At 35.3% G+C, this 18,164-nt stretch overlaps 1 protein-coding gene across 2 annotated transcripts in view; it reads left to right on the top strand.

Annotated features, from left to right (window-relative positions):
• Nucleotides 1-5,803, top strand: part of LOC112001761 (probable disease resistance protein At4g27220) — a 13,954-nt gene extending 8,151 nt beyond the window's left edge. For both annotated transcript variants that reach the window (XM_065767686.1, XM_065767687.1), the window contains exons 3-5: nucleotides 4,189-4,977; nucleotides 5,295-5,382; nucleotides 5,485-5,803. In XM_065767686.1, coding sequence (XP_065623758.1) covers nucleotides 4,189-4,977; nucleotides 5,295-5,382; nucleotides 5,485-5,540 — 933 coding nt within the window. In that variant the 3' untranslated portion in view covers nucleotides 5,541-5,803. The remainder of the gene's footprint in view (nucleotides 1-4,188; nucleotides 4,978-5,294; nucleotides 5,383-5,484) is intronic.
• Nucleotides 5,804-18,164: the final 12,361 nt, after the last annotated feature.

Genomic DNA, 18,164 nt, shown 5'->3' with positions numbered 1-18,164 from the left:
TCATTTTTTAAAAATTATGTAAAATACACATTTTGACCACTTTTGCACATTATGAACCAAAAAACACTCTACATCAGTCTATTTAAAAATATGTAAACCCGTGTAAAATTATCCACGAGCTACAGTACCCGTGTAAATTTACACGGGTACTGTAGCTCACCTATTTAGCTTTTTAGTAATTTTTTCTCTCACCTCCCTCTTTCTCTGTCTCAGCGCTGCGTTCTCTCTCTCTCATAAACTCTTTCTCTCACAAAAACCCACAGTTCTCTCACAAAAAACCCACAGTTCTCTCTCCCTCTCTCACATCTCTCTCTCTCGTTCAAAGCATGCACAGCGTGGCGAGATCAGCGTGGGTTGTGCGTGGCGGCGACGTGGCGGCAACGTGGAGTTCACAGCGTGGCGGCGACGTGGGGAGGCCTCGATGGTGGTTTAATCTGAGTTTATGGTGTGGGTTGGTCTTGGTTTGTGTGGGTTTGCTTGGTCTGGGTTGATTTGGGTTGTGGGTTGTGCGTTTTGATCGGCGATGTGGGTTGATTGTTGTTGGTTGATCTAATGTTTTTTTGTGGATTGATCGGTGTGGGTTGATTGTTGGTTGATCTGATGTTGTTTTGTGGGTTGATCGGTGTGGGTTGATCTTACCATCACATTGAGATGATGGCGTTTGATCGGCGTTGATTGATCGGTGTGGGTTGATCGGCGTTTCTGATTTAATCGCTTTTGGTTTCTGATGATGGTGGTGACGGTGGTTGGGCGGTGATGATGGTGGCGATGGTGGCTGTGGGTTAGTGAGAGAGAGAGGAGTGAATAATAAAAAATTGTAAAATAATGAATATTTTATTGAATAAATGTGTAGAATAGATAAACTGATGTAGATGAATTGTAAGAGTAGATGTGTAAAATAGAAAAGTTAGGTTTATTCGTGTAAAATAGACATAAAATTTACAAGAGCTGATGTGAATGCTCTCACAAATCTAGGAATTGGGTAAATTTCTAACAATAATGATATAGTTTTTTAAAAACTGTATTTTTTTTTTTGAAAAATTATTCATTTTTCAAAATGTTAATGTCGAAACAAATTTAGTGTTAGTGTCCACTCAGATGACTTTTCCCATGATGATGATATTTAGTTCTTGATAAAATTTGTGTAGTGTATGAATTTCTTAGAAGAGTATTGAATATCTTTAGAGTGTAGAAAAGTATTGAGAGTTTGTCAAGTATGTAGATCACATGAAGTATGAAAATTATGAGAAATATGAAGATCAGAGGCTATGAAGGTCAAAGGTTATGGCTGCTTGACAAATTATTCTCGTTGTGTTATATGGTGATGAATGCTCCCTAGTTTCAAGTTGGGGGGGGGGGAGAGAGAGAGAGAGAGAGAGAGAGAGAGATGGGTAAGAAACTCAATATGAGAAGCCTGGAGAAGGTTTGATTCATTAGGCAGAAGGTCTTTGACCACTTTCCTAGTTTTTACTAAGAACTAACCGCAGACCCACGCAATGCATGAGAATATATAAATATTATATAATGGGGGTGTAATATTGAAAAAGTAACAATTACTTCAAGTATTGTCTATTTAAATAAAAATAAAAAAAGATTTCTACCAGTTTTTTTTTCTTCTTTTTAACTCGACAAATATATCATTCTATTATTTTTTGTGTATTTGATTAATATTTATTTAAGGTGAATTATATTAGTATAACTTATATTTGCTTAATATACGTCTAAAATTTATAAGTTTCAAATTTATTATTCAAAATTTTCATTTCTTAAGGATTATGAAGATTATCATAATGATCAAAACTCATCACAAAATTACAATGTTATCTTGATCAAAATTAATAAACCAAAGGAATAAAAGATAAACTTTATAATAATTTATTACTCAAACAATTGGAAGACATATTCAAATTCATAGCCATGTAGATTGTATTTTGATATAAGCTCAAATTCCAATTTCCAAAAAAAAAAAAAAATAGAAACTAAGTATTAATCCAAACCAAACTTTAAATAAAGTTATAAAAGAGAGATAGAAGACAAAATAATAATAATAATAATAAAAGTATTAACTCAAAAAAGCTATAAAGAGAGATAGAAGACTTTGTGAAGAGAAATTTATTTATAAAAAAAAAATACAATATCAAAACATATACTAAAAAACCCATCAACCTTATATAAAGTTATAAGAAAGAAAGAAAAAAAAAAATCCACCAAGAGAGTGAGAGAGAGTACTCACAGTTTTTGTGTGGGAAAATATGGATTGAATTGGAGAAATGATATCAAATATATACAAAATAAAATGGGGAAAAGAAGAGTCAAAATATAGGAAAGAGAAAAGGATGAGAGAAGTGCAACGGAAAAGTAAAGAATAGTGGGATATAAAGAGGCAAACATGGAGGAAAAAGGTTAGAAGAAGTGTAACAGTAAGTATGGGCTAATAGGGAGAGGAAGGGTTTTTTTTTTTTTTTTTTTTTTTTTAAATTATAAGAATAGGAAGAAAAAAAAAATTTAAGAGAAAAGAAGATGTAGAAAATAAGTGGATGATGTGGCTGTTGATGTGGCTTAACAGAAGCGTAACAATAAATACTACGCTTCAACTTTATATATATAATAATAATAAAAAGCATTTGTCCAGATATTTGGTCAGATTTCCTAAATAGTACAAAGTACTTAGACAGCTAGACCTTTATTAAGAATGGCAAAATAGCCTTTGTCAAGCCATTTGGTTAGGTTTCTTGATTAGTGGAAGGTGCTTAATGGCTAGACCTGTATATGATTTGTCATTTAGTTGGATTTCCTTCAGGGCATTTAGAATGTTGGACCTGTGAATGATTAGTAATTTTGTGGATATATAATTTATGATTAAGTTTGGGAAAGAGCAATCGGGAGTTTCCTTATTGTAAGTGTTGTCAAATGTGAGGATACTGACCAAAATACATGCTATACATACTAGCTCATCAGAGGTCAACAATTTGAAGAGTACATGCTAAGCTTCATATCAATCTATCAACTTTGAACTACATGTATAGAAAATGTGTCTTGACTCTTCGCCATTTGAGCCCCCTATGAAGAACAACTTTTTTCTTTTCTTCTGGCTTGTAATAGAGAGAATTTCTATTTAGCAAATCTAATTTCCCTTAAGTAACAGATTGGTTTCTTTGTCAATGGGTCCCTCAAGCTTGTATGCTCACTCTTTTGATGCTTCTTGGCTTCCAGCAAATTGAGCTTCACAAGTTAGGCTAAGTGAGGGAGAGAATCGAGTAGTTATTATAATGTACAGTAACACCACTTAATCCAAAAGCTTAAACTTATGAGTTAAGGTCCAACTATGTTATTTTAATCACTCATTCTTCTCATTATTATTTAATGTGGGACTTCACTCACACATGTATACTCAACATTCTTGGATTCAAAAATGATATTCCACCAATTAGAGCATGCTTGGGTCTCATGAAATTTCTTATTTTGCATAAATATGAACTTTTATTGGGAAGGACAATTCCACGAGATATGAGAGAAATGATATGGTCGTGAGCCTTGATTTGTTAATAGAGTATATGGCCATGAGATAAATCCTTATTTTAGAAATTTTGGAGTGTTTTAGAAAAAGATAACTATTTTGTGTAATCATGATTTTTAAGACCCATTTTATTATATAGGATTAATCTTATGTCCATTCTAGGCATGACTTAATCAAGAATCGGATATAAAATAAAAAAATATTTCAAATAAATAAATATAAATTATTAAAACAAATAGTAAAACTAAAAGAACAAAATTACTTCAAGTTACGTGAAAAATGCACATTGTATACATCCAAGTTTTTATAAAACCAAAGATTATACTGAATTGTAAAATAATTTAAAATTTAAAATAAAATAAAAGCCTTTTAAATATCTTTAGACTTCTGATTATTGAGCTTAATCAGAATAAGATTCATTTTTTACAACAATTAAAAAAAAAAAAAAACAGTAATAGAGTTTTACTTGAAGTAAACTACTGTTAATAATTGTAATGTACTTCTAATGATTCACCTAGTAAAATTATGTTGTACAACTTGTAATACTTTCATTTTGCCACATAATTTCACATGTAAGGATTTTTTGTGTGTGTATATATAGGTTTCAGTCACAACTTATGTGAATTCTTGTTGCTTTTAATTAATAAAGACTTAAATTGGTACATTTGTAGCTTCAAAATTTACAGATCTTGTTTGTGGAGGATTGGAATGCAACTTCATTTGATTTGATGCAAGGTTTGTCAAATTTGGAAGAATTAGCCATTAGAAATTGTGGAGGAATCCAAGAGGTGATTAAGCTTGAAGGGCTTCTTACTATAAAAGGAGAACAACAAGATCTGTTACTCCCAAGATTGAAGAAAATGATGTTGATTGATCTACATCAACTGAGGTGCATATGGAAAGGCGCAACTAAACTTATAAATCTCAACAATCTGGTAGATTTGAAAGTCATCGGGTGCAAAAAATTGGCGCATCTATTCACACTGGCCCTCGCTCAAAGCTTACAAAACTTGAAATTTCTTAAAATTAAAAGGTGTGACGAATTGGAGCATATAATTGTTGAAAATGTAGAAGAACAGATCTCATCAGAGAGTCATCTCCAACCTTTATGCTTCCCTAAACTGCGAATAGTCGATGTCAGATACTGCAATAAATTGAAATATCTCTTCCCCATGACCATCGTTGATAGTCTTTTAGAACTAAAGATTCTCGTAGTAAAAGAAAACTCTCAATTAATGGAAGTATTCACACATGAAGGAGACGCCGGAGTTCAGAAAGATGTAACGCTCCCTCAACTAGTATTGATGGGACTCAAAGGTCTACCAAGCCTTGTTAACTTCTGCCCAAAGAACTATCAGTTTATACTGCCAAAATTGTGGAAGTTAGAAGTGGAAAGCTGTAAGAATATGAGGACGAATTTTACCTGTACTCCAGACAGAATTGTGCTTATAAACGGAGAGGTAATCCAATATTCCCGCCTTTTTATTTATTTATTATATACTCACTAAATTAGAGTCAATTATAGTAGTAGTATACATATTACTACTACTACTAATAATAATTTGATTTATAACACCAAATATCCTATAAATGTATTATGTTGTGCATGTGCTGAATTATAATCAACCCTCACTGATAACTGATAAGTACCGTTTGTCTAGTTGGGAGCTTGAGACGAATTTTATTAAATTTTAAAAATGTTATTATTATTTGATTTATTTCCTCTTGCGTTGCCAAAATATATAAATGCTTGTTGGCTTTCGATTTGGTTGTTTAGGTAACCCAGATAGACGAGCCTACAGGGATTTCAACAATTTCTCCAGTGCTTACCGTATGCCCTGCCAACAACGATATAACATGGGCAGGTTTTAACTTTTAACTACACGATCCTTTTATTATATTTAATTTATTTTTTCCTTACTTCTTGCTTTGACAAAATAAACTATTGTTGTGTTCAATTGATTTAGGTGTGGCAACAGGATTCTATTTTTACCCCGAAGATGATAATTTGGATTATTTATGATCTTTCTGTACACGTGGCTCATGGATGGATGGAGGTTCTACTTCTCTAGAGGTCTCCGTCCTCAAGATTCTCATCTCTGTATTACACAACTCTTTTGCTTTCTATTTATTTTCTTTTGACATTGCTATATCGTTGAACTCTAAATACGCTACAAGTGTGTGTGATTAATGATTATTGTACTTTCCTAGTTCCTTTACACTTTATGCTTTCAGCAACACAAGACAACAAACAAATAATTTATTTGATGTGTGTGTTTTATTTTATTTTATTTTTTGATAGATAATGTGTTTTTTCTTTTTATTTCTTGAACAAGAGACAAATATTTAAATCAATTTGAAATCTAGGGGTCAAAACCATTAGATTTCCAAGGAACCTTCCCGAGAATAATAACAGCAGTTAGCCATCATAAAAGTCTAGATATCAAAGAATCCTCATGGATCTCTTCCTCCGAAAAAATGGCTAAATGGGAATGAGATTGTTGAAGCTGAAGTATTCATGCAGAGTCTGATTTCAAAGCAGTGAAATTTCCCACATAAGAAAACGAGAAAGCTTTTCTTGATTTTGTGAAAATACCTAGAAAGCACCGACGCGGCTCCAAGGTCGCCGCACCGGAGTCCGACGCGGCCCGAAGCGGCGTCCGGTGTCCGACTCGCCGACTCTCCCTTTTTTTTTTTTTTTTTTGGATTCGCGCCGATTCGCACCGACTCGGCCAGATTCAAGCCGATTCGCGCCGACTCGGCAAGATTCGCGCCGATTCGGGCCAAAACGGGCTAATTCCGGCGGAAACGGAATCCGATACGGCCGCCGAAACATGCCGAGACGGCCGATTCCTACCGAAACGGCCACCGAAACATGCCGATACAGCCGATTTCGGCCGAAACAGCCGCCGAAACTGGACGAATAGGCAGTGGCTGCCATTCTTCTGCTTCATGTGGCCTTGTGTGAGGGGGGAAAAAAAAAAAAAAAAAAAAAAAAAAAAAAAAGAGAAGGAAGAAGAAGATGAGAAGACACCAAATAAAAAAAAAAAAAGATGAAAGATGAATAAACGTATAACAAAAGAATATTAATTAAGGGGGTGGAAAAGTCAAATATTTAATGTGGGTAGGCTTGAGAATTGAAAAATGAGTAAATGGACATTTTAGAAATGTGGTTTTTTGTTCCAATTACCAAAAATATTGATTTTATTAAAAACAAATCATAAATAATTATTTCTTAATAATAAATTATACCATTTATTTGATTTTTTTATATAAAAATATTAAATTAACTATATAAAAATATTTTTAATAATTTTTTAATCGCCGAGTCCCGCCGCACCCGCACCCACATTTTTCAAAAATTGCCGAGTCCCGCACCCGCACCTGAGTCCCGAAACGCACCCGTGCTTCTTAGGAAAATACACAAATAATAATAATAATAATAATAATAATAATAAATGTATATAGTCAAACCATAAGGCCAAAACTGATTTGGCACCAAAAAATAAAAACTGAACTACAAGGAGAAACGAACAAGAATCACTATAACAAATTTTTTCTTTTGATAAATATGAATCACCCAAAAAACTTAAATGCAAAAATATATAACTCAAGTCTGTCAGCAAGGTGTTTGCAAGGATACACTAGAGAACCTCAAGTGAAGAAGGCTACATCTATACACAAGCTCAAATTTTTTATTTTTTTTTGGTTGATAATTTAATAGTTGGCGGTGGGAGGATTTGAAACCTGGATGTCCCCCATTGAAAACACCAAGAGCTGCCAATCAGTTGAGCTACAAGGCCTTTGGCTATGCACAAGCTCAAGTATGCATCATGTATGGGAACAAACGGACCCCTAGGATGGCTGAACAAAAATTAACACTAACCAAAAAAGACAAAAGAAGTAAATGCAATTCTCTTAAATTTATGATCAAATCTTGTCCAGAATCAAAACCACATTGAAGAGCCTTGGCTGGAAAGAGAGTATGCTGAATAATTTAATACCTTCCAACTGCTTTGTGTGCAGTTCAGTTATTTCCAAATTGTGCTTGCCACCAAATTCATCTTGTTTAGTGGAAGGGATAACAAGTGATCTCAGAATGCTGGACATGGGCCTTAAAATGCACCAATAGCAGAACAACCTGATGCCTTGGAGACTTAATGAATAGTATGGACATATTGAGGGTGGGAAAGCAGCAGCTGAAGATATGGGGCACGTGAAAACATTCCATTAGACAGCAACATTAAGATACCACGGAGTGCTGCGAAGTCGTGGAATCCTCAAACCTATGTAAAAGAGCTGATCTGATCAATTGCTCCAGGAAGAGGACAAATTGCAATTAGACTAGACCATCATGCATCTCTGTGGTTATTTTAAAAAAACTGTTCAATATGAAGACTTCCAAGTATTTGTACTGGGTAGTACTGTCTATGCTCTTTCCCTTTGCAGAACAATTGGTGACTAAAGGGAAATTCTTAACCACCAATTGCCAACCACTGGCATATTGTTTATAAATCGCATTCTTGACAACTCTAAATTTGATCCCATTTCCAAAGGAATTCCCTTCACGTCACCATCTGCTTCCTTTGGCAGAGAATGGATCCGACTGTTTTTCAGAAATAATAAAACTTACTGAAAGACATCTTTGCTACAACTCTATTTACAGGGTTTAATGATTGGTTAAGTGAATGAAAATCTATCTGAACAACATCACAATCTAACAGATCCTTCTGTGAAGTAGATTGTGGGATTAACTATCAAATAGCTTGAATCACTTCTTCAATTTCATTGGAACTCCACTGAAGGCAAAGTGATACTGCAACATATGAACAGATTTTCCTAGGAGAATACCATCGACAAGATTGAAAAATTCTTGATAGATGATGAAAGATTCTTCCTCAAATATAACCCTAAAGACAAAGCTCCTCCAGTGAAGGAAACCATTCAAAAGAATCCTTAAATATAAAGAAGGTGCATTTCCAAAATGACAATGGTGCTGCTTTCCAGAATTGAGTTTAGATAAGACAAAGCAGCTGGCAGAAACATCAGAAAGAGCTAGGCCACGGTTTTCTTCCATAAAGTAGCCCTTGTGAGGAAAATCTTTGTTCAAAATGCCCAAAAATAAGTGCCCAAAGGTTTAAAATGTAGGTTGTCTTAGTAAGAAGAAAAAAATAATTTAAATGTTGTCTTGCTTGTCTTGTAAATGCAATGAGAAAGCACTTCCAAAGGAGTGAACATTATAACCCTAGACATTAGTAAACTTATTGGATGAATACTATGCCGTTGCCTGTATTTTGGTCTGTAACCAACATTAACAGCTTCCAGAGAGCATATATTTGCAAAATCTGATTCAAAATGCAAGGCAAACATAACTACTTTAAAATAGATCTCCTCAATTATGTTGATGTTGATATTCACTTCTTCTATTTCCCATAACAAATTGTATGGTACTGTCTTTGTAACCAACTGGTCCAAATAACCAGACACAGTTTTGAAAGCACTAGCAGCAATACAAAACCCAACAAAGAGAGTAGATATCTTTGATGTTTTGTAAACTGTCAAATCATCAATGTTAACCCTATTATACATCCATTGCACTAATTCAAGAAGTTCAAAAGGGTACATAAACCATAGGAGAGCATGTAAAGCCCTCACAAGTGCAAACTTGTGAGGGCTTTTCCCTGACTTAGTACAAATGCACAGATCAAACTTTTACTTGGCTTCCAGAGATAGCCTCTGTACCAGGGCATTTAAAGCCCTCACAAGTTGCATATTAGCAATTTTATTTTCTTTAGATATAGAATGTTGGACATTGCATAACATCAACAACTGCTCAGAAGTTGTTAATATCTTCAAAGGTGATGATCCAATTTATGAACTCTCTGCCTGGATAAACTAATCAACTTATCCAAAGTACCCAGCACATCGCCATTTGCTAACTCCTTTACAATCTGAAGGATAGGATAATATCATAATAATGCTACCAGTACAGGGTGACAGAAGATAGATTGAACCATTTCTTGAATATCCAGTCTTGAGAGAGGAACCCCAAAATTTCTCGAACAAGCACAATCATTTTTCAAATCCAATAGTTGAACTAACAATTTCTTTGCGAGATTAAAGCCAATCTCTGCGAGTCATTGGAATTCAAATAATGGTTTAATTCTATAAGATGATTGAATTCAATGGATCCAAAATAGGAGTAAGGTAGCAATTAGTTACTGAGTCAGATAGTTCAGCCAAAAGTATGTCTTGTGTCTAGCGCTCCAACAATTAAGGACCACCAATGTTCATATTTGCAGGAAATGGCACATGGAAAGGTGGCTACTTCAAAAATAAACCAAATACAGCACCAGCATTCACTTGCATCAAGATCTCCACTGTAAATAGTTTCTTAAGAATCCAAAGAACAACCAGAAACTGCACTGGCATCATCTCTTCTGGCACAATTGTAAGGTTCAATTTATTCAATCATATGTCGGCTTTATTCCGTGTCAAATTTGCTTGTAATTTAACAATTAGATACCCTGTATGTAGGTGGGAATAATGTAAGTGTTGTGTATGAGAGAGTGTGAAGAAATTCAAGAGTGTGTGCATTTGGAGGTTTCTCACGACTGACTCACGACTGACAACTCGCCAAAATACCACACGTGTGAAGCATGCAAGAATCTGAAGGGTCATGATAGCTAGAGCACTATAGGATAAAAAGTACAGTCTGGCCTGCAATTAACTCGCAACTCAAACTCAGGACTCGTTCTAATCGCAAGAGTGAGTTGCCAGAATGCCCTGTTTTGCAGAAAAATGACTTTTCACATTCCTCGTGTACACTACTATAAATACCCTTTTATACCCACGAAATATAAAGAGCTTCCAGAGAGAATTTTGAGAGAGAAACCCTAAAGAAAACCAAGATTGACTCATCCACAATCTTAGACTTTTGATTCTCCAAATTCCTCTACTCTCACTCTCTCTATTGACATACCCTTGAGAGATTCATTAGTCAAATCCTTATCTCACCATACCTATATTAGTGAAGAGGTATTTTGGTATTTGGGAAACAGTTCAGAGATGACCAATTCTTGGTTGAAGCAATGTTACGGGGTACGGAAAGCTAAAGAAGACACGGTTAGACTTAATCTTGTTGGAGTAAGAAGCTTGAAGGGCTTAGGTGCATTAGGTAGATTAGGCTTTTAGGGTCTATTGCTATTCGTGTATTCCAACTTTATTCTTTAGTGGATCGTTTCACCGCTTAGAGGACAGCGGAGAGGTTTTTCGCTGAATTCTTTGGTTTCCTCTTCGATAACACGTGCGGTGTTATCCTTGTGTTTACATCTCTCTAACCCTTACTCTCTACCTTTAATTGTTGTTGTGTTGTGATTAATTATGGTGTAGAGTTGTTTATTGTTTAGGTTTTTGCTTGTACCTATTATTCCGCACATTTATTGTTTGGGTATAAGCTTGTATTGGTTAAATTTGAAATTGGGGGTCTAAACATTTATTAGTGTTTTACACACTAATTGAACTTTCAATTGGTATCAGAGCGGCTGCACTTGTTATGGTTTCATTACCTAAGTGTGATCTTTGACCCCAATTGAGATGGATCAATCTCAATCGCTTAATGCTCCTCCATTCTTTGATGGGAGCAATTATGCTTTTTGGAAAGTTCATATGCCGACTTTTCTTTGTGCTATTGATGAGGCGGTATGGGACTCCATTGAGAATGGGTATGATAGACCCACTACTGCCAAATCTAAATGGGATAAGGCTGCACTTGCTTTGGCAAATGCCAATAGCAAAACGATTAACGCTATTTTTTATGTTGTGTCTACTAATGAATTTCACAGAATATCGCATGTGAAGATTGCCAAGGTGGCATGGACCATTCTTGAGACTACCTACGAAAGTACCAAGAAGGTTAAGGACACTAAGCTTCGAATGCTCACTACGCAATTTGAAGAGCTCAAGATGGGCAACGATGAGTCGTTTGATACATTCTATGGGAAACTCAATGAGATAATGATCGCCAAGCTCAATCTTGGGGAGAAGATTGAAGATGCTAAAGTGGTGAGAAAGATTTTGAGATCCCTACCAGAGAGCTTCTGTGCAAAGGTTACCGCCATCGAAGAGAGCAAAGACCATGATGAGATTAAAATTCAAGAACTTATAAGTTCTCTTCAAACTTATGAGCTATCTCTACCATCACAAAAGAAAAGCAAATCTCTTGCTCTCAAGGCAATTAATGAGAGAATGGAAGCTCAAGATTTCTCGGATGAGGATGAGATTGAAAAGGAAGTGGCGTACCTTGCTAAGAACTTTTGTAAGTTCTTAAAATTCAAGAGGGATGGGAAGTCTTTTGAGAAGGAGAAATTCTCAAATTTTAAGAAGGATAAGAAAGACTTCAAGAAAAAGGATTCCAAAGATTCTTCTCCATCTCAAGCGGTCACGTGCTATGAGTGCAAAGGGCATGGGCATGTGAAGAAGGAATGCCCCACTTATTTGAAGGCAAAGGGTAAAGTCTTTGCCACTACCCTTAGTGATTCAGATAGCTCTAATTCGGATTCGGAGAAAAGTTGTGATGAAGAAGGAAACTACTTTGCATTTATGACCATTGCACCCGTGGATTCTTCGGAAGATTTACGTGCTCTAGTGGAAGAGCTCAATGAGCACACCAAAGTGGAGTCTATGGGGATTGGAGAGGAATCCGATGATGAAGATGAAGAAACAAAGGGATTGCAATAAACTTATAATTCTCTTCTTGAGAAGTCCGGAGAGTACTCTAGAGAGGCTAAAGCATCCATAAGAAAAATGAAAAGAGCTGAACAAGATTACAAAAGTCTTCTAGTGTGGTATAAGGAGACGAAATGCGAAGTTGAGGTGCTGAATGAAGAACTAACCAAAGCCTATTCCAAGATCAAGTTTCTTGAGCTTGAAGTGATTCAAGCTAATGCCAAAGTGGAGCGTGTTGCCTCCAAAAAACTTGACGAAGTCCTTGCACATCAAAAGCCCTTTTCTGACAAAAGTGGCTTAGGATATACCAGAGAAAGTAACTGAAGCGCCAATGTGTCTAAGGAGACGAAGTTTGTTAAAGCAAAGGAACCAATGGTAGCAACTCCTATTGTTGAGAAAGTGAAGCTTGAGAAGAAGCCAAATGTGATTGTTCAATAGGTTTTGACAAAGCCTCCAAACCCAAGGCTAAAGGGAAATCTCTTCTGAAGTCATAAAGAGGTCCATAAACTCAACATTTTTGCCACCATTGTGGAATCCAAGGACACACTAGACCTAATTGCCACAAGCTTCAAGCATTGAAGAATGCAAGTTTTCAAAGGCCAAGAGAACAAAGAAATGGCAAAGGGAATCTCAAACAATCAAAAGGGCGAGAACTTGACTCCAATATTGGTGATGTGATGAAGATGATAGACACTATCACTTCTTGTTTGGCAAATTTCATCCTAAGGTTTGAGAATCACAACATAAGTACCTAATCCTTTAAGTATATCACGCCAAACGCACGTGCCATGTGGATGAAGAAGGGTACACATGCATAAGCATTAGAATATGTCCATGCATTAATTCTTCCGATTTGTTGTGACATTGTTTGGTTGTTTGCATATGTTTTTCATTCTAGCATGTTTTCACTATTTTGTTTGTTTTTAAATTGCTTTGAATGTTTGTTCTTTTTGTTCAATCTTTACTTGTTTTTGTGTCAAAAATCCAAAAACACATAAAAAGTAGAAAATCCAAAAAGTTTGATCGGCATTGTTGCGTTTTGTCACCCGCTTGTTTTGCCTTATACATCCGTACAAATGGCTTTGTGCATTTACGAGCGCAACTTGTTCTTTATGTACTCATATCATTGTGGGAAAAATGTTGACATCTATGTGTTTGTTGTAAATAGATTTTCAAATTTGTCATGAATGATTAGCCAATGGTTTTGTTGATCTTGAAACATACATAGACTTGTGTCTATATATTTTTCCACTCTTTTATGTTTTTTTTCTTTATGCACTCATATTATTGTGGGAAAAATCTTGACATCTATGTGTTTGTTGTAAATAGATCTTCAAATTTATCATGAATGATTAGCCAATGGTTTTGTTGATCTTGAGACATACATAGACTTGTACCTACATATCTTCCCACTCTTTTATGTTTTTGCTTATAGCTCAACAAATGTCAAATGAACAACAGAAGAGTTGTTTGCCAACCAGGGATGATCGTGTTAGGCCATAACTTAGAAACGCTGGTAAGAATGCTTTGTTCAAGAAAGAATACTGAGATAAGATTGAGATAGAAAATCCAAGAAGGTTGTGGGAAATAGTCATAACTGATGGAAAACTTTCAGTATCTCATCATGCAACGTGCAAATAATTTAGGAAGATAATGCCTTGGTTGTGCCAGCAATATTGCCACCATCCCCAGTCCTTAAAAGTCGTTTAACATCATCATGCAGAAGAACTATCAATAGGCCTAGCTTTTCTATCAGTAGAAAAAAATGCAAGTTTGTTGATGTGAAATGCTCCGTGAAAAAAGTAATAGTTTTTTTAATGACCTCCACTCACAGAAGAAATTCCCAGAATCATTTACTACACAACAATCACCAAGTCTCTCAGACAAGACCGATTCAACCAAAGTAGATAGCATCCTGCATCCACCTATCAGATTTAGTCAATGAATTAGATTGTATGGAAAATGCAAGCAGAAACGAAGTTGAAAAAAAGAGATGTTTACCTGAGTTTGCATGATATAATTTTCTGTATGGCATACGTATAGTGATATGATGACTTCTCAGGCAATGTAAAGCTTCCAGATTCAAAAGTTAGCAACCTTAGTGTCTTAGACGCTTCTGTAACACTTATGACAAGAGGGCTGAAAGTAGATGATACATCTACCAGGAAAAGAGAGAGGAAAATATCAGTAAGGGCAGAATAGCCACCACTTGTAAAAGGATCAAAAGCACTTGAATTGATGACCAAAATATACATTTCTTATTTTTTCCCAAGCAAAGAGAAAGGATAGAACAACCGAACAATTTGATGACTAAAGAATAAGCCAGCAAAAGCATAGAGAATAATAAGTTCACACAACCATTTTTCTCATAAGCAAAAGCTGCAGAACATTTCCAACTTAATTATTGAGAAATCTTGTCACATTAGTATTAAATTTAACCAAGGAAGAACATATTTGCTCTTAGAACCACTTACCACCAAAGGTTTCTGTAGAAAATTATTATCACAACATTTAAAAGTTATAGGCTCTTACAAATTACAAGGCCAAACCTTTACTACGTAGTAAAAACTTTACACAACTATTGTCATCGCATATAAAAGTTGCAAATTCTTGAAATGAACAAATAATTGTAATATAAAGTTCAAACTTATACTAAGTAGAAATTATCTTATCAAGAACAGGGTAAGAAGATGATGCAAGAGATGGGGTGAGCATGACATAACATTTTTACTTAGTTTCACAAAATAAGCTATACAGGAAAAACTATGAAATGTAATAAAACATATAGGAAGCATACAATCATCAATTACCTTTAGCACCTTCCAAATGGAATGAATATTCCCAATATTTGAATAAATTATTTCCAATAGTAGGAAAAACATCTCATAAAAATGAATAACTACTGGAGACAAGCTCTAACACAGTTCCAACCGTAGGACCTCGAGATTATTTTCCTTACCCTGGTAATAATAGTAACCATGCCCAAACTTCATCTAGGTTTTTGTCGAATGCACCAGTACTAAACATAGCTGCTCGTGCCAGACTATATGATAGATCCTTAACATCATTAATTGGTGAAAAAAACAAACAAGTTAATAAATGGTTGTAGATGCTTGTACACCAATGGAGGGGTTCTAATGGGGACACCACCGCTTGGAGGGAATCCAATGTATTCTATTACCAAAGACAGAGACAACATTGTAGATTGTTTGGTACGGCTAACAGATTTCTGAGGAGATCTATGAAAAACTCAAATGATCCCACCAACACGGTAGGCAATGCCCACTGAAAAAAAAATAAAAAAAAATAAAACCATTGTCAGAGATAATTAGAGAATATAGTTTTCTAATTAACTGAAGAATTCAAACAAAGTAATTTCAGCCCTTGATGAATTCCCCCTAATACCCATTTATTTTTGGCCAGGCTGCTCATGAATGATATACATAACTAATAAAGGATATACATTTGGTGCCGCAGGGTGAGGCTTAATTTCTGCTATAGACATAAAGGCCGAGATGATAGTGAATTGAAAACAAAATAAAAATAAAAATTCCTAACAAAAATAAGCTAGCAAAACATTCCAAAGCCTAAACTATGTAAAGATAATATGACGCCAACCATCCAAAGGTGATGACTACACTAAATCAAAAACACCAACCAGAAAGTTTTCTTTTTTGTTTGACCACAGAGCAGATATAGAGAAATTGAACTTACAATATCAATTTTAAGAGCATCAAGTAGCTTAGATTGAAAACATCTCTACATCCTTTGATGTGGTAAAAGGCTCAAAGAATTGGTCAAAGAATTAAACCCCAAATTTCTGCAATAACACTCATAAGATCCTTGCCATTGTCATTTGTCAATCTCATCTGCAGCAAGTGAACCAAAATCTCTTTTTCTGTCTTCAAGCGGAACGAAGTTTGTATAAAAAATTATCCCACTCAAAATGATATCCATGTCATTGTTCTTATTATTCAATTTCAAAAATTTTATATTATTTGTACTATGTTCAGGAAATATTTCCCAATCCGCTGTTCTTTTCAAACATGACTCACGAGTTTTGGGGTGGTGAGTCAAATAAGAAACAGGGATCAGTAAAACTTGGGGGATCTGGGATCAAAGTTCAGACTTCATTATGAATTTCATGCTTGAGAGCTGCCCAACCCTGCATCATTGATTGCTAGAATAAGAACTATGGTTCAAAGCACCAATGAAGGAGTCCAGCAACTTCAATACCTCCAAAAGAAGCCTAAGATTACCATGCTTTACAAGAAAATCAAAGTGAAGCAACACCTTATTAATTACAGATCAGCTGAAAGGACGAGGACACAAGTATGCCATGATACTCTGCACATCCTTGCTATTAAACAAAATGGGATCATGAGACTGAGAATCAAGGAAACCAAAAGTTCAAAGACCTAGGGGCACCAAGGACTCTTCCACAAGAACCCTATCCTGTAATATGGACAAAACATACATAAATGTTTCATCATCATCATCATCATTCCCAAGTCCATGAATGACACTAAAACACATTTCCTTTAGCTGCAGCACCCACCTCAAAAATAACAGTGCAAAGCCAGCAAATGCCTACCTCAACAAATGCTCACCCTCTTCTCCTTTTGGTTCAATGTATATTCTGTAAGCTTAGAGAATGCCTTAGATTTGAAATCAAATTTAATTGTGACCTAAGAGGCCAATCTTGAATGACTCTAAAAAATCAAAGCCATTAGCAAAAGTGCGGCTTACTTCACTTCTTTACTATCTAGTTCCTTCTGAACATCTACCATGTATTCTTCAGTAAGCAATCTTGCAAACTTGTTGAGATCCTTAATAATAGCTTTTCTCTTCACATCCTTGGGATTAGAAGTGCGTGGATATAAATGAAGCAATTCACTTCCAGAATTACCTTTTTAGCAACTTAATGAAGTCCTTCACACTATTAGAGCATAACTAAATTTCAATAGAATTAATCTTGCGCAATATTTCATTAAGTTTAGCTTCATGGGTCACTTTAATTTCAAACCTTGGAATTTCTCCACCTTTAACCCCACCACCGTCATCATCTACCATAACTACAATTGATAAATAAACCAAATTATTACCATTTCATGACACCCCAATAACAAAAATCATTTTATTTCCTATACAATCATATATAGATAAATGAAGCCTTACTTTCTATTTAGAAACAGAGACATTTAAAAACAACTAACATGAAATTACTTAACCTTCCACTCCCAATAAGCATATCTTGGCTTGATAGTAGATAATTCTTTCATTTTTTATACAATTTTAGAAAGAGAAGGAGTTAATTAAATAAAAAAAATAAACTGACTTGACCCAGCTTGACCCAGTTTCTTTTCTTTCGCTATATATATTTTCTGAACAACCAAACAGGGAAAAACCAAATATAAAATTCCAGAAGGGGTATGATTTGAATGTGCACCTTGATTTTCTGAGGCTGAGCTTGGTTCCTCTCCCTATTTTCCATCCTCCCTGTTTTCACCCCAACCAAATATACCCTTTTTTAAGGACAGAAAGAATGGAGGGAGGGACACTGGGCTTTGGGTTTGAAACTTCTGCAGTAGACTTGGATGTGTACCTGTTTGGATGCGAGGGGATTCATAAGCTTTTCGAGAATAGAGTTGTCCTTTGCTCTACGTAGAACTATTTGGGGCTATCTTATGAATTCTTCTTTCTAAAGCAAATCGATTTACAATCAAGTTTTGTTACTGATGATGCCGAAAAAATCACCAATGAATCACACGGTGCTCACACGCTCAAAAAGTCACCTGCACAGCAAAAAGAGAAAACCTACAGAGAGCACCGGTATGGTGCCGGCCAAATACCCTCCGAAGGTCAAGTTAGAATATTTTACAACTCCAGAGTACTAAAAAGGGTCGATTATGCGTACCTC

Source organism: Quercus suber, unplaced genomic scaffold (assembly GCF_002906115.3).
Source record: "Quercus suber isolate HL8 unplaced genomic scaffold, Cork oak 2.0 scaffold_834, whole genome shotgun sequence".
Classification (NCBI taxonomy): Eukaryota; Viridiplantae; Streptophyta; class Magnoliopsida; order Fagales; family Fagaceae; genus Quercus; species Quercus suber.
This window is presented reverse-complemented; position numbering and strand designations above follow the sequence as displayed.